The 25947-nt window shown below is 49.7% G+C and overlaps 1 protein-coding gene across 1 annotated transcript; it reads left to right on the top strand.

Annotated features, from left to right (window-relative positions):
* The first annotated feature begins 10736 nt into the window (after positions 1-10736).
* SLC4A9 (solute carrier family 4 member 9) lies at positions 10737-21939 on the top strand. The gene is made up of 21 exons (XM_054567958.1): positions 10737-10954; positions 11302-11462; positions 11749-11862; positions 12303-12358; positions 12506-12663; positions 12929-13016; positions 13327-13481; positions 13716-13832; positions 14000-14174; positions 14354-14487; positions 14630-14892; positions 15664-15722; positions 15955-16143; positions 16274-16387; positions 17563-17724; positions 17863-18041; positions 18755-18827; positions 20241-20309; positions 20563-20736; positions 21348-21503; positions 21886-21939. Exons 1-21 carry the CDS (start codon positions 10737-10739, stop codon positions 21937-21939), a joined length of 2868 nt encoding a protein of 955 aa, XP_054423933.1.
* The last annotated feature ends 4008 nt before the right edge of the window (positions 21940-25947 follow it).

Below are 25947 nucleotides of genomic sequence, written 5' to 3'. Positions count from 1 at the left end.
ACGACCCTCATGCTTTTCCTTGTCTTTGGATACCACCTTCTTCTGCAACATAAGAACTGATACCCACTTCTGCAGGTCGCAGCTAGTTAGCTCAGGGTTGCTTTGTTCAACAGGTGCCAGGAGGGTGATGCATTTCTCTTCCAACCTATTCATTGTTGCAGGGGTCTTCTGGAGTCAACGTCCTGACCCAAAGAAGAGACTCTCAGGAGGTATTTCAGCTCCTAGGAACGTGTCGGGGAGGGATTTGTATGACACAGGGCTGGGTTGGCATTCAGAGCCCTCAAATTGTGCCAGATAGAGCTGCTTGCTGGATTCAGCCCATGTGTAGGGATAAAAACAGGCCTGCTATTTATACACAATCTATCCTACTGTCCCTCCCCATCCCTGCTTTTGCAGGGGTCAATCAGGCTCTGCCTTCTTAGCCCGCCCCCAGCAGCCTGCCCCAGGCCTACGTTCTAAGGTGCATTGGAATCATTACAGCCCTAAATTGGAGTCCCGCCTTCTCTACTTGCTGTGTGACCTTGGACAAGATATTTAATCTCACTGAGCCTCAATTTCCAGATCTCTGAAATGGGAATAAGTAATCATTTTAATTCCTACTTTGGAGGGAGGTTTTTGAAGATGAACAAGGACACATATAAAGCAGTTATTACAGTGCCAGGCATATTATAAACTCTCAATAAATGTAACATCATCATCATCATCATCATCATCACAAAGCATTCCATCTTGGCCACTCTGTTCCCTTAGAGGCCTCTTTTCTTCCTTTCCCCCACAGATCTGTGGTTCCATGCTGTAGTTGGGCTGGTTTCAGGCAGATTACCTGTCACCTATTTGGCCAAGTGCCACTGTGGAATTATTCCTTTGAGTGGTCGGTGCTGGGCCTAGGACCTCAGTGGATGGTCAGTTGCAAGCCATACCTTTGTTCTCCCTCAGCAGCTGCCTGATCACCTGCTCCCCGCCCCCCTCCCCCCCACACACACAAAGCCACCTTGGGGTCAGGGCTCTCCCCAGGGGAGGGTGGAGAGAAACACTTTTGGACACACAGCCAAGTCACTCCCCTTTCCCCGACACAAGGCCAAGTTCACACCCTGCTTTCCTGTCCCAGCCTGCCATTCCCTTCGTGTGCCCTTCCGCCTTCTCACCCCTACATCAGCCTTAGTCCCATTCGTGGGGCAACTCCAAGCTTTCGTCACACCTGGAAGCCTCACCCCAGCTAGGTTTGTGTGTCAGCCAGGTTTTATGGGAAGGGCCTGGAAAAGAAGACAAAAGGCCTGGAATGTATTTGGGACAGTCACTTCCCCTCTCAGAACATTGAGTATCTCCTAACCCAAAAAGAAATTGCAATTAACGCTGGGGCAAACTCATTAACTCATTTACCCCACGAATATCCACTGAATGCTTTTCAGGCACTAGGGACACAGCAGTCAACCAGACACCAAGGATGTGCTTTCACAGAGCTGATATTCTGCAGTAGGGGGAGACAGGCAGGACAAAGGCAATAAAAAAGGAAAAATAAATGCTATGCTGTCAGGGCCAAGATAAAAGTTAAAATGCAATGATGTACTATAAAATGATGTGTCCCAGTGCTTGGGATGACAATTTAGATTTGGTGACTGATTAGCAAAGGCCTCTCTGAGCAGGTAACATGTAAGCTGAGGCGTGAATAAGAAGAAGGAACCATACTTGTGGTTGTCCATGGCAAAAGCTGCCCACACCGTGCAAATAGTGCAAAAACTCCGATGTGGAACGTTCAAGGAACAAAAAGGAGGCCAGAAAGGAAGGAGGGCTATGACACAACATTGGAGAAATAGCTAGAGACAGATAACAGAAGAAGTTACAGGCCAAGGTAGACACTGGATTTTATTCCCTACCATTGTGAGCATCCACTGAGATGTCAACGGGCAAGTGCAGTTAGGCAGATTCTTTGACGTCTCTGTGACCTGCTCTTTGGCTGTCAGGTGTCAGAGACACACTTCTAAGGAAGCAGAGTCCCAACAAATGGGCCACTCCACTTTCCCTGACTGCCTGTTGACCATGAGAAAATTGAGGCTGAGAGACTTTCCGGCACCAGTGAGTCAGAATGGGTTAGAAACCCTGGTATCCTGCTTCCCAGCCCAGTGCTGGGCGCCAGGCCTCTGGAGGGGCAGGTCCATGACACTCTGAGTGCCACTGACTCACTGCCAAGCCATATAGAGCTTGATTTGGGGAGCACACTCACAAGCCAGCGGGGGTTGGGGGGTAGCTGCACAAAAGGGATGCCAGTGGTGTAAGAAAGGGGGGAAAGGACCTTAGAAACCAGTCTGAGTGCCTTCCCCATTGTGGCTAAGATGTCTACACTAGTAGATTGGTTCCCCCGAATGAGGCTGTGCATTGGAATCATTTGGGAATCTATTAAAGATAAAAAGCGCTAAGGCCCAGCCCAGTCCTCCTAATTCAAAATCTCCTGCTGCGGGGCCCAGGTATTTACACATTTGGCAAGTAATTCTTACATCAGCCAGGTTCAGAAGCACTGGACCGCACAACTAACCGGGAAAATGTGTCCAGCATCTGAACAAAATCTGAACCTTTAAGGCACAGGCAGAGGAGCTTTAAGTAAAGAAACTTCCCACGTTATCAACACTGCAAGTGCCTTATCCTGGCGCGACCCTCCCAACTGCCCTACAAGGAGACAAACCTCCCCATTTTAAAGGGCTGAAGCTTAAAGAGGTGAGCACCAGCCCATGGTCACCCTGATAGTAAGAACCTCAGCCTCAATTTTCCCTGGACTTGTGCTCTTCAACTCAACATTGCCCTGAATAAGTGGATGAGGCAACAGCTGCCCTCTGTCTCTTCTAGCAGCAGTAACATCAGCCTTACTGAGGCTCAGTGCTCCATCTGCCCTGGAGGTGAGGATAAGAATCTCTGCCTGATGGGCTGGGAGCAGGGCAGCTGGGCAGCCGGTGAAATGGGTTCGTTCTTGGGAGCCGGACAGCCATGGGTTCAAATTTTGTTTCTGCTATTTTTTTTCAGCTTTCTAACTTTGGATATTTCATTCAACGTCTCTGGCCTACAGTTGGCTCAACTGCAAAATGAAGATAATAAAAGTAGCTATTATTATAGGACTCTTGTGATCATTAAATCAGATCATGTGTATAAAGGAGAATATGATGCCTGGCCCATAGAAGGTGCTTACTCAGTAACAGTTGTTCCTAAGAACAAATGTTCTTTCTTTCTTTCTCTTCCTTCCTTCCTTCCTTCCTTCTTTCTTTCCTTCCTTCCTTCCTTCCAGGGGGAATTTAAATAAGTTGTTTACTCTAGGCCAGCCATCCTCAGAGCTGAAGCTTCCTCCCTGATGATAGATGTCATGCTTATCAATGAGATGGGCATCTGCAAAGACACTAGTTTTTGAAGCGCCCACCCAAGAAAGCAACCCTGAGCTCAGAGATAAGCATGTGCTCCCAGGGGAGGGGACTCAGCTGCTTTCTCCTTCCTCTCTAACCAGGGGAAGTGAGCCCCAAGCAGACCCAGAGCTCTGCTGGCAGGGAAGGGCGGTGAAGGAGGGGAGCCTCCATTCAGGATACTTCTGTGGCCAGGAGGCCATGAGCCCAGGGTTACCTAAACTTGAAGGCTCAGTGCAAGGGGTCACTGCTCCTTGACCCAGGTGGGCTTCTCTCAACCCTGTTCTCTCTTCCCACCTGAACCAGCTGTTCAGGCAGTTCTGGGGACGCAGCTGGAGTTGAGCTCACTTGGAGTCCCGTTGCACCTCCTACGCTGACTGGAGGTCGTACCAGATAAGCCTCGAGCAGGAGCACACTCGGGGGCAGACAGGCTCTCCTGTCTGACTGCCTGGGGTCAGGATCCATTTGAATAGGATGAAGAATAGGAATGGCTGAAGAGGGGAGAGTGTTCAAGAGGATCAGGAATCACTGGTATCCTCAGAAGATGTTGAAGAAGTGACATTTATAATAATGTACTTGGCTCAGGCCTGGATTCCAAGCCTCCTGCCTCTATTTTGGGGCCCATTTCTGTGACTTTGAGGAATTAACATCTCCAGTCCCAGGGCTTTGGCCCTTTCCCTGTGCGTCCCTAGGCGACTCTCGGTCAGCAGGGAGGGGGCAAGTGATTCCTCACTCACCGTCACACAACCCACATCCCTCTTCAAGCCTCAACTTCCTCATATGTAAAATAAGGGCTTGAAACAATTGTTCTGTTTCAGGCACCAGCCAGCGCGCCATCCGCCAGGAGTTGTTTGCAGTCCGGCTGTCAGAAGGCTTGCTGGAGCAATTCTGTATCAATCAACAGTGCCTGATCCACAGGGCAGGATAACTTTTCTCTCTGTGCCTCAGCTGCTTCTTCTATGAGTGAGGAGAATAACAATCACCAAAAAGGTTCTTGCGACAATTGAAAGAGAAAGTGCTTGGCAAAATGGAAAGCTCTATATTGGATCAGTACTGTTACTAACTTCTCCAGGGCTCAGCCCTGGAGTGAGGTCACAGGACATTCTGAACCAAGAATGTGTAGGTTCAGTTCCTCTTGGGAATGCGGTCACAGAGCTTGCAGTTTCACAGTTTAACATTATCCACTTGCTCTTTGTATTAACTGAGGTTTGTTCGAAGGCAGTGGTTCACAAAGGAAGAAATACTGACCTCTAGCGGACACTCTAGGAATTTCTGGGTGAGTTTTTGGTTGTTACTGACTGGGGGGAGTCCTCAGGCATTTGCTGGGGAAAAGCTGTCAGGCTGGTACACTTAAGAATTGCCCCCACATTCCACACTGCTTTTAAGTGTCCTCCAGCCATTCTTATGGGTGAAAATGTGATTATAATTACCTGAGATGAGAATTATGTCTAACTAACACAAAAATAAAAAAGAGTTTTTGCACCAAGTTTTCCAGGAATGAGTTTAGTGTGAACTGTTCGTTCACATAACAATGTGACCAAACATACAGCTGTGTCAGTCAATATTTGTAGCTGTCACATTCAAAATAAGTCTGTGTAGATGGCAGCAATGGGCTACTTCACTGATGTTTCTAGAGTGGTTGTGACCAAGCACTTGCATATTCAAAAATTTTAAATCATTCTCTCTTCAATATTAATTAGGATATTGGCTTTCTTTACTGAATAAATGTGCGGATATTATCTGTGAATTTTATTTCAGAGTATTAAACAAGTTTTAACATCATTTATAAAAAAGAAAATATTGATTGTGAAGTGGTTGAGAACCACGTAGACAAGACATAGTCACATGAAAAACCTTCCTGTACTCTTTGTAAAAAAGCTGTGCTAGAAACTATTACACATAAGGTCCCTGACCAGTGCCTGAATGAAGTGTAATAAAGTCTTCTTTTTGTCATTCAGTCTTAGGAAGTTTGACTCATAATTATCTGATACAGGTATTTCCTTTTGTTAGCTAAGGGCAGGCGTGGCCCTCCTGCGAGCCGGGCACATCACAGTTACATTTCAGTCCCCGTTTGCAGTGACTATCCCTAGCTCGGCATTTTGAGGACCATTACCTTTTTCTTCTCCAACTTGATTTCATGATAGGGCTATTTCATCATTCTTTAAATATTTACTTGTATCTATGGCTTTTGTTATATTTAAATCTTCCCTGGAAGGAAGGACAGCATAGCTAGTGTGAAAATCTGGGCCCGCTCCAAATCTTGGCTGGGTCTCAGTGGCCTGGGATCATAGTGGGATCAGGGTAGGGCACCCTAGCTCTGGGATCAGAGAGGCCCAAAGCTCCAACTGGAGAGACTCTACACACACACTCCGCTAGCACCTTGTGTGGATCCCTCGGAGCAGAAGCTTTGAAGCTCAGGCTGAGGCATGCACCTGACTCTTTCTGAACCCTGGGTTCGCTGACCCTAGCTCTGACCTTGGGCGAGAGCCTCCTCTCAGCTTCAGTTTCCAGAAACGGGACCGATACCTACCTCAAAGGGCTATCGCGAAGACTCACTGAGATGACCTGCGAGGTGCTAAGGCAGTGCTTAGAGCCCACCAAGCACTTGGAGCCGGCAGTAGCTGCTCACCCGAGTCGGCCTGGGTTGGTGTTACTCATAAGTTTACTGTCTGCTGCCACCAGCAGTGAGCTCCTGGAGGCAAGAGTGGGCATTAAATCTCAGCTCCTCAAAAATAGGTTAACGGGAAAAATCTCGAATGGATAAATGAAATGTGGTAAATCCATACAAAGGAATGCTATTTGGCAATCCAAAAAAAAAAAAAAAAGAAGAAGAAGAAGAAAGAAAAAAAGAAAGCAATACTCATACAGGCTACATGGATAACCCTTGAAAACATTATGCTAACACGCTGACTGGTGTGACTCCGTTGGCTAGGCGCTGTCCTGCAAAGAGAAAGGTTGCAGGTTCAATATGCAGTTGGGGCACATGCCTGGGTTTCAGGTTCAGGGCACATGCCAGAGGCAAACGATTTATACTTATCTCTCTCATAGATGTTTCTCTCCCTCTCTTTCTCCCTCCCTTCCCCTCTCTCTGAACATAAATAAATACAATCTTAAAAATAAAGAAAACATTATGCTAAGCCAAAGAAGCCAGTCACAAACGACCACATATTTTATGATTTCATTCATATGAAAGATCCCAAACTGGCAAATCTACAGATAGAGAAAGTAGAAGAGCGGCGTCGTGGGAGACAATGACTGACTGCTGACGGGCGCGAGGTCTCTTCTGGGCGTGACTGAAATGTTCTAAAATCAGATGGCAGTTACGGTTGCACAACCCCGTTCATATATTTTAAAACACTGAATTTTATATACTAAATGGGTAAATTGTATGATATGTGAATTGTATCTTAATAAAGTTATTTCAAAATGGGAAAAAATAAATCTCAGTTCCTCACTCATAAGTTTAGTGACTACGGCAAGTTGCTGAACCCCTCTAAGCCTCAACATTCTTACAATAAAAGTGGGAATAACAAAATACACCTCAAATTTGTCGTGTAAAATGCTTAACAGTGGTTATTTTGGGGTAAGGACATTATGAAAATTTTATTTTGTGTTTTTTTACTCTTATGGACATTTTCTATGTTTTTCTATAACAAATATGAATTATTTATATAAGTCACTTTTCAAAACATGCTTTAAAACAATTTTTTAAATTTATTGAATTTTGAGAGAGTAGGGGAGGAGAGAGAGAGAGAGAGAGATTTGTTGTCCCACTTATTTATGCATTCACTGGTTGCTTCTTGTGTGTGCCCTGACCGGAGATCGAACCTACAATCTTGGTGTATCAGGATGATGCTCTTACCAGCTGAGCTACCCAGCCAAGGTCAAGACACCCTTTTTCTAAATAAATATTTAAATTTATTGACTGCTTTCACTATATTTTAGGCATTGCTCTAAGGACTTTACATATGTTATCTCATTTAATTCTCACAACAGTCCTGTGAGGAAGACAGTACTTTCACTTATTTTATAGGTAAGAAACCAAGGCTTAAAGAGTTTGAGCAATTTGCCCAGCTTGTTGTAAGTGAATCTATGCATGTGATAAAAATTTTAAAAAACTATACATACTCATACACAAATGAGTTCATGTAGAAACTGGTGAAATCTGAATAAAGCTTATAGTATAGTTACTGGTATCATAATAATATCATTTTCTTGGTTTTGATATTGTGCTGTCTGTCCTTAGGCGCAATGTCACTAGTGGGAAGGCTGGATGAAAAGTTCCAGCTGGAGACCACTCTGTACTTTTTTCCGCAACTTCCATATTTCTTCTTCTGTAATTAGACTCACATAAATAAATAGTTTAAAAAATAAGTTAGCTCTGGCCGGGTAGCTCAGTTGGTTAGAGCATCAACCTGATATGCCAAGGTTGTGGGTTTGATCCCTGGTCAGGACAGATACAAGAATCAACCAATGAACTCATAAATAAGTAGAACGACAAATCGAGGTTTCTCTCTCTTCCCCCACTTCCTCTTTCTTTAAAAAGTGCTTTAAAAAATAAAAGTTTTTAAAAAGCTTGTTCTAAGGATTATAAAAGGTAATGTGCCTAGCACAACTGTTGAATACAGTTGGCATTTCAGTGTGTGATATTTTCTTTCTTCCCCACTCTGGGAGTGACTATTTTCATAGTTATTTAATAATTACAGCCCTCTCTACTGTGTTAACAATGGGCCAGCTCTATCTTACTTGCACTATTTCATTCAATAAAGCCTATGAAGTATGTGCTTTTATTATTCCCCTTTTTCTGATAAGAAAACGCAGGAAGGGCTTTGCTCAAGGACACCCAACAAGTCTGTAACTGAGCCAAGATGAGACCCCCATACTTGGAACTCTAGGGACAGGGTACTTTCTGGTGCCCGCACCCATGGCTGCTCACCCAACAGCACACCTTCCCTGTCAGGGAGATCACTCGTGCTGCCAGGCAGACCTTTAGGTTCCTCCTTGTATCTCCCACTAACTTGCCCAGCTCAGGCACTCAGGGCCCAAGAAGTGGACGTGGGGCCTGGGGAGAGTGGAGGCGTGGTGGCCCCCTACCACAAGCAGTCGGGAGCCAGGGTAGTGGGGCCATAGGGAGGGCAAGGGCAGACCATCGGAACTCTGGCAGTAGCAGCGGGGAGGGGGGCGGGGAGGGAGGGCGGTGGAGGGGGAAGGGAGGGTGCTTGGCTGTGGGGGAGCATTCACACCAAGCCCATGCTCGTATCCCGCTCAGACTTCCTGGAGTCACTTGCCCCTGCGCTTAGGGCACATTCTTGAAGGGGGTGGTCACAGAATTCCAGCCTCTCTCAGGCTCGAAGCCAGTTCCTATTCCTCCTGGGACTGAAACCAACTCGCCCCTTGGACTCAGCACCTTGCGTCCCCAGCTGGTAGTAATATAGTGACTCATTCCTCTGGTTCTTGCCCTGTGAGCTCCTTGGACTAGGGGCAAATCTCTCCAAGTCCAGACTGGGGTTGGTGGGGAGGGCTAGCGTGAGTCCCATTTCACAGGCAGGAGAAGGCTCCCAGGTATCTAGTTGGGGGTTTTGACCCACATTCCTGGCCCTCTCTCCCCATCCCTGTCGCGCTCCCCCATCAGGTCAGTCAGCTGTGAGCCAAGGCAAAGCGGAGGAACAAGGACCGCGCCTTGCCCTCTAGCTATCGCTCACCGCGCTCTCTCGGCCCCCGGGAAAGGCCCTACCGATCCGGTTCCTGGGGAGTAGTGCCCCCGCGTGGCTTCCAGGAGAAGCGCATCTCATTTCCCACCTCCTCCCTTTCTAAGTGCTTCCTGAACAAGTATTAGAGCGCTAGCTACTAGGTGCTCCAGGGGTAGCGGTGAAGATGGCAGATAAAAATACCTGCTCTGCGGATAGTACATTCGACTGTGTGTGTCTGTGTGTGTAGGGGCAGACAATAAATGATAAACAAATAAATAACAGGTGGCAGTTTCTATTATTGAAAACTACTAGGAATAAAATAAAACAGAGAAGTGTGATGAAGAGTGACCCAAGAGGGACACTCAGGATGGAAAGGGAAGGTGTCCTTGAATAGATGCCATCTGAGATGAGACTCGGGTGATGGAGATCCAGCCGTGTGAGGAAGTGGGGGGAAAGCGTTCCTTGCGGCGAGAAGGGCTACTGCAAAGATCCTCAGGTAGGAGCAAGCTTTGCAAAACAGAGGCCCATGTGGCTGGAAAGCAGAGCGCAAAGGAAGAATGGCTTGAGCTGTGGTCAGGAGGGTGGGCTGGAGACCGACTACAGATCTCGAAGGCCATGACAGAGTTTAATTTTTCTCCTAGGAGTAATGGGAATTTATTGGGTGAGTTTTGAGCTCCAAAGTAATGTGACTCAGATCCTTTTAAAAGGACCGCTATGGCTGCTGCGTGGAGAACGGACTTTGGGGAAGGAAGGAAGAGTGGAAGTAAGGAGATTGTTGGAAGAGATTAGAGAGCTACTGAGATAATTCAGGTGGGATGTGATGGCAGCTTGGATCAGGGTAGTAGCATTGGAGATGCGGCGATGTGGCTGGATGCTGGCTATAGTCTGAAGGTAGAGCCAACAGGACTCGCTAATAGACCATATTCTCCTTAGCTCATTGAGCTCCAGGAAACTCCCTCACACATATACACACCCTAGCTGGCTCCCCTATCCTCACTGATGGGTTGAGTTAAAGGGGCAGACCCCAGGGACACGGCTAACTTGGGGGAGTTTCCCGGTGTTTGCCAAAGGAATGCAAGACTCAGCCACTGTGTTCTCCATGAACTGCTTCCACTTTCCATCCTTCGCCCATTTCACAGACGAGGTCTCTTTGCCTGCTGTCTCCCTTACCCAGCCTGGCTTCTAGAGATCCAGCCATTTCTTAAGTCTCTGTTTGTCCGAATGAGTGACCTCACGGTGTGTTGGTGACACCCAAAACAGCCCCGAGTGTTTGGTGTTTTTATTTGACACAGAGTAGGGGGCGGCTACTCTGGCCGTGTCAATCCTCAGGCCCCGGCCAACATCTTACTACTGTTTATTTACACAAAACACAGCGAGGTCAGGCCTGATCCCACAGAAAATGCTTTGGCTCCAGTTAGGGCATTTCTGGAAGGCCTGGGAGAGTTCAGGCTAGCCTTGCAAACACTCTCAGGCCAGTGGGGGATGGGAGGATCAAGAGAGGAGCAGGCGACCCGGTTGGCTCTGGAGTCAGCAGGCCTTGCTCTGTTTGTGTTGTGCTGCACTGGGGGCGGGGGGGGGGCACATTATAAATGCAGCCTCCCCGAGGCCCCTGGCCTCAGAGCCTAGGGCTGCACTAGCGTGAAACAGCTGCGCAAGCCTCACCAAGATGAAGCTGCCAGGCCAGGAGGAGTTTGATGTCCGCAATGCTTATGAAAATGTACCCACAGGAAGGCTGGACAGTGACCCTGGCTCCGGCCCCAGTCCTGATGGCTCCCCAGACACTGACAGCCAGGGACTGGGGGTACCCAAAGACCCTCCTCTCTTCATTCAACTGAATGAGCTTCTGGGCTGGCCCCAGGTGCTGGAGTGGAGAGAGACAGGCAGGTAAGTGAAACCCAGGCCCGTTTTATGGGGTCCTTCCCGTCCTCAGCCAGGGCCTCCTCCAGGACCCCAGCTCTTCCTGTAGGGGGGTATTCTTACCCACAATCCCGAGTTCCTCTCTGTGTCTATATTTCAGGCCCTCGCCCTTTGTGATGCTCAGTCTTGTCTGCAGTCTAATTTTGCGTTCTCCAAGATCCAAAACCAGGGGGGACCACCTGGGAGGGGCATACTCTGCACCACTGGGCCCACGTCTCTCTCATTAATGTACGTTCCACGGCTATCTGGTGTGCCCAGCTTCTGGACCTAGGAGAGATGCCCCAAATAACACTGTCCGCCCTGCTCTACCATAGGTGGGTGCTGTTTGAAGAAAAGCTGGAGATAGGTGGGCGCCGGTGGAGTGCCCCCCATGTGCCCACCCTGGCACTGCCCAGCCTGCACAAGCTCCGCAGCCTACTGGCCGAGGGCCTTATCCTGCTGGACTGCCCAGCTCAGAGCCTCCTGGAGCTCGTGGGTATGCTGGCAGCCTTTACAAGGAGGACCTGAGTAGCCATGCCACTTTTTCTCTAAGATTTCCCCTCAAAGTCTTGGAATTTTCCAGAGTCCACCACACCCGCCTTAGGGATTATCCATCTCTGTCACACGGGGGAGGTGGGAAAGCTGAGTGAAGAATCAAGTTCACTGGCTCCTCTGTTCCCTGGGACTCCCTGAGGGAAAGTGACCTGGGCAGAGGGGAAAGAAGAAGACTTCAGGGACAAGGAGCTCTTAGGGAAGAGCTGGACCCTACCTCTGTTCTCCAGAGCAGGTGACCAGGGTGGAGTCACTGAGCCCAGAGCTGAGAGGGCAGCTGCAGTCCTTGCTGCTGCAGAGACCCCAGCACCTCATCCAGACCACGGGCCCCAGGCCTTGTTGGGGTAAGAGGTCCCTCCCTGGGCCCAGGACCAAACACCCTGGGGTGGGAGGGCCCCAGGTCTCCCCTGCACCTTCCTGGACCAGAGGTGGTCCAGCCTCGGCCTAGATTTCAACACAGGACTCACGGGCCAGAGGAAGCAGGGGTAACGGTGAGGGGAGAGGAATGGAGGGACTACAGTCATTAACAGCAAGAGCTCTGAAGGGGTCTCCTTGGTAGGCACTGTGCTGGGAGCTTTGCACACATGTCTCATTTAATCTTCACAAGTATCCTGTGCAGCAGGACCACAGTAACACCCATTTTAGTGATGAGAAAACTGAGGCTGAGTGGGGAAGGGTGTGCTCCAGTTTTCACAGTTTGTCAGTGGCAAAGCTGGTCAGGGAGCCCTGGCGGATCCATTCCCAAAGCCTGTACTCTTAATCACTGCAAAATCCTGTTTTAAAGGGTCTGCCCATCCAAGAGAGTCTTCTCATGATGAGGACGCCCCCCTGAAGGAACAGGTTTGTGGTCCTTCCTTGGGCAGGGCTGGGAGAGGGGTCAGGGATTAACAGGGGCCTTCCATTGGACTCCTCATCAGTCAGTATCCCACCAATACCCTCTCCACAAATAACCTCTCATCCTCTGTGTCTCTTGGAACCTCTATCCAGCGCCAGAATGCCCTGAGACAGAAGCTGCCTCCAGGGGCTGAGGCGGGGGCTGTGCTGGCAGGAGAGCTGGGCTTCCTGGCACAGCCACTGGGAGCCTTCGTGCGACTGCGGGATCCAGTGATGCTGGGGTCCCTTATCGAGGTGCCCCTCCCCAGCAGGTGAGGCTGCTGAATGGGAGTGAGGGATCCTGGAGCCCAGCAAAGGGCCTTTACTGGGGACAGGATTGAGAGGTGCCTGGTCCAGTACTCTTGGAGTGCATGGGGGGGGTGGTGCTCAGGGATCTGAAGAGGGGTGAGAGGTCAGGACTGCAAAGGAGATGTGCACATGAGTGTGTGTATGGGGGCTGGGAGGGAGGTCAGAAGTCAGGGTTACCCAATGACATAGCAGCCCTTGACCCTCTCTGAGGCTTGGCTCCTCCCGTAGATTTTTCTGCCTCCTCCTTGGTCCCCCCACACTGGGAAGGAGCTACCACGAGATGGGCCGGGCAGTGGCTGTCCTCCTCAGTGACCCGGTGAGCTGGACAGGCGCGTGTGTGTGTGTGGACTCTATGTGTGATTGCCTACAGCAATGGGGCAGAGTGTGGCTGTGTGTCTGTGAGCATGAGGACTGGTTTCCTTGGCTACGACTGCAGCCTCCTTACCTACCACAGTGCTGGCGAAGAGTAAGCACCCAGCAGACACTCACTGAATGCATGCATTAATGAACGAATGCTTCAGCCACTAGTCTGCTTATGCGACCCATGTGTGTCTAGTTTTTGAGACTGGAAAAATGCAGGTAAGAACCCAGATATGCCTTTCCTGCCACTCTGTCCCTGTCCCTAGCAATTCCAGTGGTCAGTTCGACGGGCCAGCAACCTTCACGACGTTGTGGCAGCCCTGGATGCCTTCCTAGAGGAGGTGACAGTGCTCCCTCCAGGTCGGTGGGACCCGACGTCCCGGATTCCCCCGCCCAAATGTCTGCCCTCTCCGCACAAAAGGTATCTGGGGTCATCATCCCATATAGATCCTTTTCTCCCCACAATCTTGGGTCTGGTTCCGCTGTTGAGGAGGGGAGGGGCTCCCAGAAAAGGAACAGGGACTTGCTCTTGAATTTGGAGTCCGCCGGCAGAGACACGGAGCAGCCACCAGGGGGGGCAGGGCGCCATGAAGTCGACGCGCCCCTGGCGGCCGGTTAGAGATCCTCATTGAACCAGGCTTCCTCTTCTCCTCAGGCTCCCCTTGCAGATGCAGGAGGGCAAGGGCCCCTCTGCCCCGCGAAGGGCCCCGGCTGAGGACAGACACAGCCACTCACCGCACACGCCCAGCCCGGAGTTGCAGCGGACGGGCAGGTGAGGCGAGCTGGGGTGGGAGCAAGGGTCGTGGTCTCGGGGCGGGACGGGGAGGAGTCCCAGGAGCATAGGGGTGTGTGCTCACCGTGAGAGGGGCTCAGGGACAGTAGTGAAGATAGCGGCGTGAGGTGTGGAAACCTGTATCATTCACGACCCATGGGCGGGAGGCTGTTTGGGGGTCTTGTCCAGGACGTGCGGCGGAAGGCCCCGTGGTACCCCAGCGACTTCTTGGACGCCCTGCACCCTCAGTGCTTCTCGGCGGTGCTCTACATTTACCTGGCCACCATCACAAACGCCATCACTTTTGGGGGGCTGCTGGGAGAAGCCACCAATGGTGCTCAGGTAGGTGGGGATGCTAAGGGGGGGGCGGCACAAATACGGGTGTTCCTCCACCCACGCCCTTCGCCCTTCCCTGGGGCTGTAGGTGGGCTGAGGGGGCTCCGCCAAAGCTTGGGCTCCTGTGCTGGCTGTGCTGAGGCCTCCAGGGCCCTGGGCTGACAGGGTCCCCTATTGGCTTCTAGGGGGTGCTGGAAAGTTTCCTGGGTACGGCAGTGGCTGGAGCTGCCTTCTGCCTGATGGCCGGCCAGCCCCTCACCATCCTCAGCAGCACGGGGCCAGTGCTGGTCTTTGAACGCCTGCTCTTCAACTTCAGCCGGTGGGACTCCCTCGCCTCCATAGCCTGGTCCTGGCTGAGTCAACAGGGGAGGGTGGATGGGTTTGGCTCGAGGGGCACCTGACCTGGGTTACGCAGAGAGCAGAACAGCCCTGCCAAGCCCCGCCTGTCTCTCACCCCCCAGAGATTACAGCCTGGACTACCTGCCCTTTCGCCTGTGGGTAGGCATCTGGGTGGCCACCTTTTGCCTGGTGCTGGTGGCCACGGAGGCCAGCGTGCTGGTGCGCTATTTTACTCGATTCACCGAGGAAGGCTTCTGTGCCCTCATCAGCCTCATCTTCATCTACGATGCTGTGGGCAAAATGCTGAGCTTGACCCGTGCCTATCCCATCCAGAGGCCTGGCTCTCCTGCCTACGGCTGCTTCTGCCAGTACCCAGACCCTGGAGGTGGGTGAGGGAAATAGGGAGTTCGGCAAGTGGGGCCTCACACTCTTCACTCTGATTCTAAATCGGTAGAAAATAAGTCAACAGAGAACGCCGACAGTGCTGATAGCAGAACATGGTTATATTTATGGATGAATGGGCTTGCTAGCGATGAAACAAAAATTAGGTAGACTTACCTGCTGCCCCCCACCCCCACCCCCAGTCAGGGACTGTCTTGCTCCAGAAGAGCAGTTAGATGCACGGGTCCAGGCAGCTCGCTCTCAAGAGCCAGGGAGGAAGGGACAGGGCCAGGCACGCCCAGTTTCTTCTCCCAGACTCACCAATCAAATCAACCACTGCTCCTTCCCTGGGTCTGCGTGACTGACCAGGTGGAGAGAAGCTCAGGGCGTTACACTTGCACATATCCCTCCACAGAGAAAGAAATGCCAGGACTGGGGAAGAGGTGTCCTCTCAAGAGTGCCGGGTTCTGCGCTAGGCATGAACAAGACCAGTTCTGCCCATGGGAGATTTGCCCACTGAGCAAATATTTGCTGGGCATCGGCTCCGTCTAGTCCTGTGCTGGGCACAGGGATACAGATTGGTAGAGAATTTCAAGGGGCCAGGGCACGAGGCAGTGGCCCGAGGAGCAGACACGGTAGCGCCTGGAGTCAGCAGACAGATGAGTCTGAACTAAGAACTTTGTGGTTCAGCTGGACCCATGAGATTAAGCTCCTGTGGGGCTCCAGAAGGTTCCCAGGGGAGGGACGTACACCCAAATTCTTCTCTGCTTCCCAGGGAATGAGTCTCAGTGGACAAGGACAAAGCCAAAAGAAACAGACGACCTCTTGAGCATGGTGAGAGCCTGTTCCTGGGAGAGCCTGGAAAAGAAAGGGCGGAGGACAAAGACGTCAGTGGTTCCTGGCTCTTTCCATCCCACAGGCTAGAGAAACTCCCATAGGTCGCTGAGGCCCAGCCACTTGCTACGGCTGGGGAACCTCCTGCCCTGGGCCCTCGGTGTCTCAGTGGGCATCAGCGGATGTTTATGCTGCTGCCCATTACCTCATCCCTGACCACCGCTCCCTACAGGACCTAGGCCTGGTCAATGCGTCCTTGCTGCCTCCATCTGAGTGTGTCCGGCGGGGAGGCCACCCTCGTGGCCCCAGCTGTCATACAGTCCCGGACATTGCCTTCTTCTCTCTCCTCCTCTTCCTCACCTCCTTCCTCTTTGCCACGGCCCTCAAGCATGTAAAGACAAGTCGTTTCTTCCCATCTGTGGTGAGTGTCACCTTTCTTTCTGTGGGAGAAGACTAGCTCTTGGCCTTGGGTCTTGCGTGTAAGTGGGAAGGGGTACAGAATTAGGGTGATGGCAGGCCTGAACCTGACTGAGTGTCCCCTGTGTGGCCAGGTACGCAAGGTCCTCAGCGACTTCTCCTCAGTCCTGGCCATTCTGCTAGGCTGTGGCCTTGATGCCTCCCTGGGCTTAGCCACGCCAAAGCTCACAGTGCCCAGAGAGTTCAAGGTGAGAGCTGGGAGAGGGGAAAGCAGGGCCAGCAGACGGGACCCTGGCGGAGGAAGATGCGTAGATCCCCACGCTTCATCTCCTCTCGGCTTCTGTTTGCTCACTTATAACATAGGAATAGTGATGATAATGGCCTCACAGGGTTGTTGTGAGGATGAATAAGATGCCGCTCCAGACACCCAGTGAGCACAGAATGCTCAGTAGCTATTATACATATAGAGTTAAAGGGATGGGTTCCGGTCAGCCAGCCCTGGGTTTGAGTTCCAGGTCTGCTACTTCCTAGATGTGTGACGTTTAATCCACATTTCTAAGCCTCAATTTATTCATCTATAAAGTGGAAATAATAAATAACAATATATCTTACCCCATAGGTGTTTCAATATTTTCAGATAATACTGTAAAGTACTTATCACAGTATTTAGTGTTAGCTAAAAGTGAGCTAACGCACTAAACGTTAGCTATTGTCATGGTTCTCCCGTGTCTTGGGCTGGCCCCTCCCATGCCACGCCTCCCCACTCTCTTCTTTGACCCCTGGTTGCCTGCTCTGATCCAGGAGAGTTGTAGCTCCCTCCCTGAGGATGACAGTGAGCTGACTTGGCACCTACACTTTGCCTGTGCATTTGGAGACCTCCCTTCCAGCCTTTCCCAGGACAGGACAGCAGGGGACTCCAACCGAGGCAGCCTCAGGGACTCAGAGCCCAAAACAACGACTGGGGCCCCGTCCACCACACAGACGCTTATAATCAGAGCAGACGCATACACGCCCCGCCCTGCCCCTGCCCCAGATCGAGGCAGGTCTGAACCTGAGGGGCCACACCCTGGAAGCGGAGGGGGTGCCAAGGTGTGAGAGCTCTGCACACCAAGAAGCATGGGCAGGCCTCACCTACCACCTCCTCCCCTTGCAGGGAGGCACGGCCCCAGAGAACCAAAGTCCAGAACCCCTGGCTCAGAGTCCCAGGCTGGTCTCCCTCCTTCTGCGCCCTTTCAAGGCGCCGGGATGCTTTGAACCAGCTGTGCACGCACACCCACCACTCCTGCCTAGTGTCCAGGGTCTTGGTGGGGAGGGACTGTGGTAACGGGGGAGGGGGGAACGGAAAGATGCCAAGGCTGGGGCACACAGGTGGGGTGCCCTTGGGAGACCCTCCACAATCTGCCCATGGAACGTCCTCCCCCAGCCCACACTACCTGGGCGTGACTGGCTTGTATCATCTTTTGGAACCAACCCTTGGTGGCTGAGTGTGGCAGCTGCCCTGCCTGCTCTGCTGCTGTCTATCCTCATCTTCATGGACCAGCAGATCACAGCGGTCATTCTCAACCGTGCTGAATATAGACTGCGGGTAAGGCCTGCCGGGTAACACGCCAGGCCCCTGGACCGAGGGACAGAAGCCCCAGGGTGGGGTCCAGACGCCCTCTCTCCCTCCCCAGAGGGCTGGCCTGGGCCAGCCTCATCCTCATTGGCCCACCACTACCTGCAGAAGGGAGCTGGCTTCCACCTGGACTTCTTCTGCGTGGCTCTGCTGATGCTGCTCACATCAGCGCTCGGGCTGCCCTGGTATGTCTCAGCCACTGTCATCTCCCTGGCCCACATGGACAGTCTGCGGAGAGAGAGCAGAGCCTGTGCTCCAGGGGAGCCCCCCAGCTTCCTGGGCATCAGGTGAGGCCAGTATTCAGGAGGCTGGAATGAGACGTGGGCAGCAAGGGGGGGTAGCAGGGGACAAGGCGGGGTTATTTGGGCAGCTTAAACTCTAAGCCGGTGGCCCAGGAGGGCTCTCTCGCTGCCCCATGATCACTGCGGTGGCGTGAGCGGGTGGGTTCCGGGCTCTGAGCAGGGCGTGTCGGATCTTCCCTCTCCTCCCTCAGCCATGGGGCCGGGAGGGCCCTCAGAGGAGCATCACTGAAGCAGGGCTGGAGGCGCCAGGGCTGAGCCAGGGGGAGGTGCCCCTAATTAACCCCACTCAGTGTAGAAGCACCTCATTGATGTTATAAAGTAACCATCACAAAAATAATTTTTTTAACTGCTGGAAACACCATCTGTCCAAAGTATGTGAAATCAACTTCGTAAACTGAAATGAAAGTCTTCGGGGCAGTGTAAAAATTGCTAATTTTCCAACAAAATAAAAAATAAAAACAATGAGCAACTATGAGCTTGAACTGATGGAGAGACCTGGGATCCTCATATTGAAGTGCCCTGCCCCTTTCTCTCCACCAGTTTTTCACACCACGCTAAGGCCCCTCCCTGGTAGATGACTGTTGCAGGACCCCTCCCCTCCCCCTCAGCCAGAGTCTGTAGCGGTGCCAGGCTTGGGTCTTCAGCCTGCGTACCCCAGGGGCTCGCCCGGACCCTGGCTGACTTCCCCCTCCCCTCAGGGAGCAGAGGCTGACGGGCCTGGTGGTGTTCATCCTCACAGGAATCTCCATCTTCCTGGCTCCTGTACTCAAGGTACCTCTGTCAGGCCGGCTGGCGTCAGGGGCAGGGGGGTAATAGTGCAAGAACCGACACTAGCCGAACACTTGGGGCACGTTCAGTTTCTCTGTGCCTGGCCTCATTCAGTCCTCGCGTTAACTCTGAGATGCATATGTCCTTTACAGATGAGGAGCCTGAAGGTTAAGGAAGTTAAGTAGCTCACAGAGCATTTCAGAGAGCGTTTCTCAGATCCGAGAACCCAAACTCTCACCCAGTGGGCTTCCTAACCAGTGGACAGGGTGCAGGCATGCCTGCCCCCCCACCACCACCCACCCAGGGGCCAAGCGCTGCCCTTGCTCCGGCCTCCCAATAAGCCTTAGATTCAGTGTGATCATCACACGGCAGAAAAACTTTGAGGTAAAAGCCCCGCACCTCTCCCTCCCCAGGTGTTTACAGAACACCTGCTGTGTGCAAGGCTCTGTTAGGAACTGGGGAGAGTGGGGGCGGGGAGTATTGAAAAGGAATATAGAACCAAGCCCCTGTCAGCAACACACATGCACAGGCAAAAATTAAATACCGAGTAATAGCAGAAAGGTTCGACAAGCTGACAGCAAAACAGTCAAGGAGGGCGTGGAGAATGGCACACAAGAGTCACTAGCAGGACCACAAGAGGTTAGGGAGGGAAAGGTCAGGGAGCCTGGGTGAGAGTGGAGTAGTTGAAAGAGCCAGATGAACCGGATCAGCGGCTTACTAACTAGGTGACTCTCATTCAGCAGATATTTACTGAGCATAAAAGATGCCAACCACTGTCCCAGGACTGGGCATATAGTAGTGATCAAAAGAGATCGTCCACTCCTTGCAGTCTGGCGAGAGGAGACAGATTGATAAAAATAAAAAATAAAAAAAAACCCACAATAGAATAGGGTAATTTCAGATCATCCCTTCTATGAGGAGTAAAAGAGAGTGAGGTGATTAAAAATGCCAGGGGTCTACTTTAGGTGGTCAGGGAAGGCCTTTCTGGGAGTCATAAGATGAGCATGAGAAGCATGAATAGTGAAAAGGAAATCAGGGCACTTTAGGTGGAGGAAAATAGCAAAGCAAAAGGCCTTGCAAGGGGTAGAAATAAACATGGGCGTGTTGAGGGAAGGAAAAGAGGTGAGTCTAGCAGGGACGGAGAAAGCAGAGAGGAAAGTGGTTGGTTAGATTGGGGTCACCCAGGTAATGGGCGAGTTAGAAGTCTCTCTGAAACCCACTTTCCCCGTCTGTAAAATGGAGGCAATTACAGAATTCACTGCACCAGACTGATGTGAAGATTCATGCAAAGTGGGAAAGGAAGGGGTAGCCCTGGGTGGGCTTAGATGCTGGATGCTGGGTGGGAACCGACAGTGGGGCGCCTGGGCCGCTGGCAGAGGTGGACTCCTTTGCTGGCTCTCCACTTCTTTCTACCAGTTCATCCCAATGCCTGTGCTCTATGGCATCTTCCTGTACATGGGCGTGGCAGCAATTAGCAGCATCCAGGTGAGCCCATTAGAGTCACCACGAAACCCACTCCTCCTTTCCTTCCCTGCTGCTACTTCCTGCCTGCACTGGCCACTTCCTCTGCTGCCCTCTCCTCCTGTTCCTTCTGGGCCCGGAGACTGCCGTCATGCTCCGAGTGAGGAGGGGGCCAAGGGAGTCTTCTGACTGCCCCGGTGCTGAGCTTTACGGGGTAACAGGGACACCCTCCTGGGTACCTAAATACCCTGCTTTCCTCCTCCTCTTGTTCCCTCAGTTCACAAAGAGGGTGCAGCTTTTACTGATGCCAGCAAAACACCAGCCAGACCTCCTGCTCCTGAGGCACGTGCCTCTGAGCAGGGTCCACCTCTTCACAGCCATCCAGCTTGCCTGCCTGGGTCTGCTTTGGATAGTCAAGTCTACACCTGCAGCCATCATTTTCCCCATCATGGTGACTCAGGGCTGGGTGGCATCCCAGGGGTTCCTGAGAGACTCTGAGTCCGGGAGGGTGGCCAAGGCCTCCGTAAGAGGAAGACTCTTCCTTCTCTCGCTTGCCCCGGCTCTGCTGATTGGGAATCTCAGGACAAAGGAAGACGGCCAGGGATGCCTGCAGGCAGGCTAGTCCCGGGATGTCTGATTTGACTTCTTCCCAGCCTCTTTGGGTTGTTCAAACACAGGTTGGGGTATAAAGCCCCGTAAAAAACTGAGGCCTGGGGAAAGGCAAGGCTGCCTCTTTTGTTACTGAGTGAGGTGGTAACATAGGTGGCTTGTAGCCTTGGTCTTACTTACTGAGGAAGTTAAGAGCCATAGGCTTTGCAGTAGGACCAATCTGGTTACAACGTCCCAGCTGTATGACCTCTAAGACGTTCCTAAACTTTCAGGCTTCACTTTCCTTCTCTGTACAATGGCGATAATTATGATATCAATTCCATAGGAATGTGTTAGCATTCGGTGAAATGATACACAATGCCTGGCGCATTGTAAGTGCTGGATAACTGGTACCGTTGTTCATGTTCCTGCTGCTGTTGCTGACAGCCCTGAGCTTTGTTTCTGTCCCTGCAGTTGCTGGGCCTGGTGGGGGTCCGAAAGGCGCTGGAGTGGGTCTTCTCACCGCAGGAGCTCCTCTGGCTTGATGAGCTGCTGCCAGAGAAGGAAAGGAGCATCCCTGAGAAGGGGCTGGAGCCGGAGTGCTCGTTCAGTGGAAGTGACAGCGAAGATGTGAGCTCCAGGACGGACCCTCTCAGCAGAAGGGGGCAGGGGTCGGGGACACTGTCATCCGGGAGTCGTCCCTGATGTCCAAAATTTCTGTTAAGCTTGAAGACCTTATCGATACAGTCGTCCCTGCTTAGCTCTGTGTTGACACAGGCACACTGAAGGCGGAAGGCAATCTTTCTTCTTAGGGCGGGGGCCCTGGTCTATGAGCCCGTGGTGGATGGAAAGAGCTGGGGACACTGCTCTAGGGGGCTTTCTCAACCCAGATCTTTGTCTCGTCACAATGTGGGGTTATCTCCTTTCACTCTCTGGGTCCCTTTCTTTCTGCTGTCTCTGTCTTTTTTTTTTTGGTCTATTCCAAACTCATCTTGAGATCTCTGTTCCACAGTCAGAGCTGATGTATCAGCCAAAGGCTCCGGAAATCAACATCTCTGTGAATTAGCTGGAACTGAGCATGAGGTGAGGGTGTGAGGGAAGTCTCCTTGGTGTTGAGAATGGGGGTGCAGATTGGAGCTCAGACCTAGGAAACTTCTGGAGTGTTGACACCTCTGTTTTCTCTTCATGCTCCAGTTTTCAAGAACCCTGAAGTCCAGAAGAGGGTAGAACAGCCTCTGGAAGGAAGAAAAACCAAATGAGAGCCCCTGGGCTTGGGTCCCTGAGACACTGAAGTATGGCCAGTAGAGGGAGCTCAATCTCACACCAAACGATGTGGAGTTTGGAGGTGGGGAAGGGAGGGATTCACTGACAGAGTGGGGAGCGGGGAGGAGGAAAGGGAGGACAAATCTCCTGGCTGCTTGCCGTTGCCTTTGGAGCTCCGCCCCAGGCTCCTGAGAACCGCACTCCAGACAAGTGGAGGGATTCTCTGTCGCTTGCCTTCTTTGCCATTCCTTCATTAGTCATCCATTTATCAAAACAGGTTTTGGGTACTTACACAGTCCTAGAGTTTCAGTAGTTAAGACAACCATGGTCCCTGACCTTGGGAAGTCAAAACTCCAGTGGGAAAGATAAATAGGCAACTTGTTAGAGTGGGATAGGACAGGCTGGGCGAGCAGAGGCCTCTAAGCCCTTGGAGGGTGGTAAAGGTGAGGTGGTGGGAGTGGGGAAGCCTACCAGGAGGAAGTGGTCCAGCCCTGACCAGTGTGGCTTCCTTGACTGCGTGTCGTCCAGAAGGCAAAGGGTCTTTGGTCTGATTCCTGGTCAGGGCGTGGCCCTGCCAGCAAGAAGCAATCAATCGATGTTTCTTTCCCACTCCTTCTCCCTCCCTTCCCTTCTCTCTAAAAATGAATAAAAAATTTTTTTTAAAAAGAGGAAGTGGTCTGTAACTTGAAATTTGAAGAATGAATAGAAGCTAGCCAGGACAAGCTGAGGGCACAACATGCACAAAGCCTGGAAATCCTCCCCACCACCCCATAAGCTGAACACTCTTTTGACCTGCACAAGACCCTCTTCTCCATGCCTCTCGGAACCCGAGAGCTTACCACTTGCAATAGAAAGTTCTGGGGCTACAGGGAGATTCAATGGCTAGCCCAGAACAAGACCTCCTAGGATTTCCTTATCACCTGTCAGGCGTTGCTCTGGTTTTTGCCCTACTCTGTACCCGGGCACTTGCTTTGACCCCACAATGTCTTCGCTCAGTTCACAGGTGTTTACTCAGAAAGTCAGGACAATGTTTGCCTTGGCTTTACTGCCAGATGCTCAGTCAGCTGGGAACCTGGAACAATGGGTCAAGAGTGGAACGCAGCTGGCCAAGACCTCAGTCACCCTCTTGAGCTGGGGCGGAGAGTGGCAGGGAACAGCAAGTTTGCTTTGTGATTAGGAAAGCCTGGTAAGCTGGAGGAGCTGACCAAGCACCCTTCACGCTCTACCCTGCCAAAGGGACCTGAGTCCAGAAGCCCTTCCCATTTTGAATTTGCTATCCTCAAAAGTTCTCTTTTACAGAATCGGTGGGCTGTAGGGAACTCTTCTCAGCTTGTAAAAGAGGGACAAAGTCACTCTTTCTAAAATAAATATTTCTCTATTTGAAACAGGTGTTTTTACATATAAAAATAATGTTTTTTAACACAAAAGTAAATGAAATTACTGCAAAATATTGAAATACTATGGAACTGCATAATTTTGAAATGGAAAGCGTCCTAGAGATAACCAGTGTTCACACTTGAGTGGATATTGTTCATTTTAATTTCAATGACACATTAATATTTTTATTAAAATGGGACTACACTGTTGCATTCTATAACATTCTTGCCACTGAATAGGCACTGAATATGTTCCCCATGTCAGTATATACATATTTACCTCATTCTTTTTTGTCATCTGCATAGAATAAATATCATTTACATTGAAAAAGATATCATATATACAAAAGTATATAAATGTCTTTGGAAAATGCAAGAGTTTCTCCAGAATATATACCTAGGTGTGAAACTAAGGAGTGACAATAAAAAACACTTGTGTATCCAACACTCATGTTATGAACTAGGATATTCCTAGTCGTTCAGAAGCCCCTCTGAATGTTCTTCCCAGATTCCATCCCCAATTCCACATAAACACTATCTAGATTTTATGATAATTATTTTCTTGCTTTTCTTTGTAGTTACACATCCATTTATGTATTTTTATGTATTTATTATTTAGTCTATTTTTGAATGTTATGAAAGTGGAATCATAGTGTATGAATTCTTTCGTGATTGCTTCTTTCACTCAACATTGTTTTGTGAACCAATCATGTGCATGTAGGCAGCTGTAGTTGGTTCATTTCCATTGCTGTCTTGCACTGCATTGCATGACTCTACCGCAGTTGAATTACCTACTCATTTTTCTGTTGTTTCACTGGTGAAGCCTTCTGAACCTGGTGCTTGCTTTGTGGAAAATTTAAGCTGACTCAAATTCTTTGATGGTTATAGGATTTTCTTTAAAAAATTAAAGACTTCATTTTTCTTTTACAGCAGTTTTAGGTTCATAGAGGATTCTCAGTCCCTTTATTTCTTCTTTAGCCAGTTTTGGTAAATTGCATTTTTCTAGGAATCGATTCATTTCACTTTTCATATTTATTGACATAGAGTTACTTTTTATCTGCTTAATCTATGTAGCACATTTAGCTATTTAGATATGGTTCCCTTGTTACTTTAAATATTATTATGCATTCTATTTTTTGTTCTTGGTTACTCTTGCCAGAAGTTAGTCTATTTCACTATTATTACCAAATAGCTAACTTCTGGCTTTATTGATTTTCTCTACTGAATATTTTTCTATTTCATTAATTTCTCCTATTATTTCCTTTCATTTTCTTTTGGTTTATTCTGTTGTTTTTCTAAAATCTTAGATCATTATTTCGAGCCTCAGTTATTTCCCAAACCTATAGCAGTAAGCACTACTTCTGTGGATTTCCTTTAAATTACTCCTTTATCTGCAGCCCACAGTTTTGATAGAGTATTCTCACTGTCATTTCTTTCTGAGTATTTTCTAATTTTTACATGATTTCCTCTTTGACCCAAAAGTTAAGTGCATTTTTAAATTTTCCAAATATATGTTTTTCCCTTTAGTTTTCTTTTTGCAACTGATTTCTAACTTAATTGCATTTAGAGATTTGTGGGGCTAACTTATGGTCTGGCATGTGGTCATTTATTGTATGTGTTACATGCCTGCCTGAAAATGTTTATTCTCCAATTTTGGAACAATTTTCAATCTGCTTCTATCAGGCTAAACTAATTGTGCTGTTCAAAATGTTCTATGTATTTCATGACTTTTTTTTTGTTTAAACTATCTGTTTAAACTATCAAATACTGGAGGAAGTATGTTAATATACCTATTGTGATGATGAATTTGTCAACACGTCCTTGTAAATCTGTTAATTTTTGCCTTTATTTTTTTAAAGATGTGTTATTGGGTCCTTTCTAGTTTAAATTGTCTTATCTTCTTAGTTAATTGATCCTTTTACTATTTTGTAATAGTCTTACATTGTAGTGACCAGTAGTGCTCTCTGCTTCAAAGTTATTTGGTCTGCTAGCAAAATAGTTAAAGCAGTTTTCTTTTGTTAGAATTTAGCTATATTATTTATTTATATTCTTTGAATTTTAGTCTTTCTGTGTTCTTATTTTTGGGTATATCTACTATAATTAGCACATAGCCAGATTTTTTTTTTTAATTCCAATTTGACAATCCAGCTTTTAGTTAGAGAACTCAGTACATTTACATCTAGAGCAATTACTAATATGTTTGGTTTTGTTTTATTTGGTTTTCCCATTGTCCTGTTTTTTTTTTTTTTCCTTTTCCCTTTTTGATTTTTCTCACCTTATTTTGGATTGATTGAGCTATTTTTGTCTTTTCTTTTTCTTTTCCATTTTCCCCTCTCTTCTCATTTGGGATATGAGAAAAAGGGAAGTGAAAGATGACTCCAGTGCTTAAGCAACGGAAGAATGGAATTGCCGCTCACTGAATTCATATTGGGGCC

Source organism: Pteronotus mesoamericanus, unplaced genomic scaffold (genome assembly GCF_021234165.1).
Source record: "Pteronotus mesoamericanus isolate MK-2021 breed Mesoamerican mustached bat unplaced genomic scaffold, CSHL_Meso_final contig_2, whole genome shotgun sequence".
Classification (NCBI taxonomy): Eukaryota; Metazoa; Chordata; class Mammalia; order Chiroptera; family Mormoopidae; genus Pteronotus; species Pteronotus mesoamericanus.
This window is presented reverse-complemented; position numbering and strand designations above follow the sequence as displayed.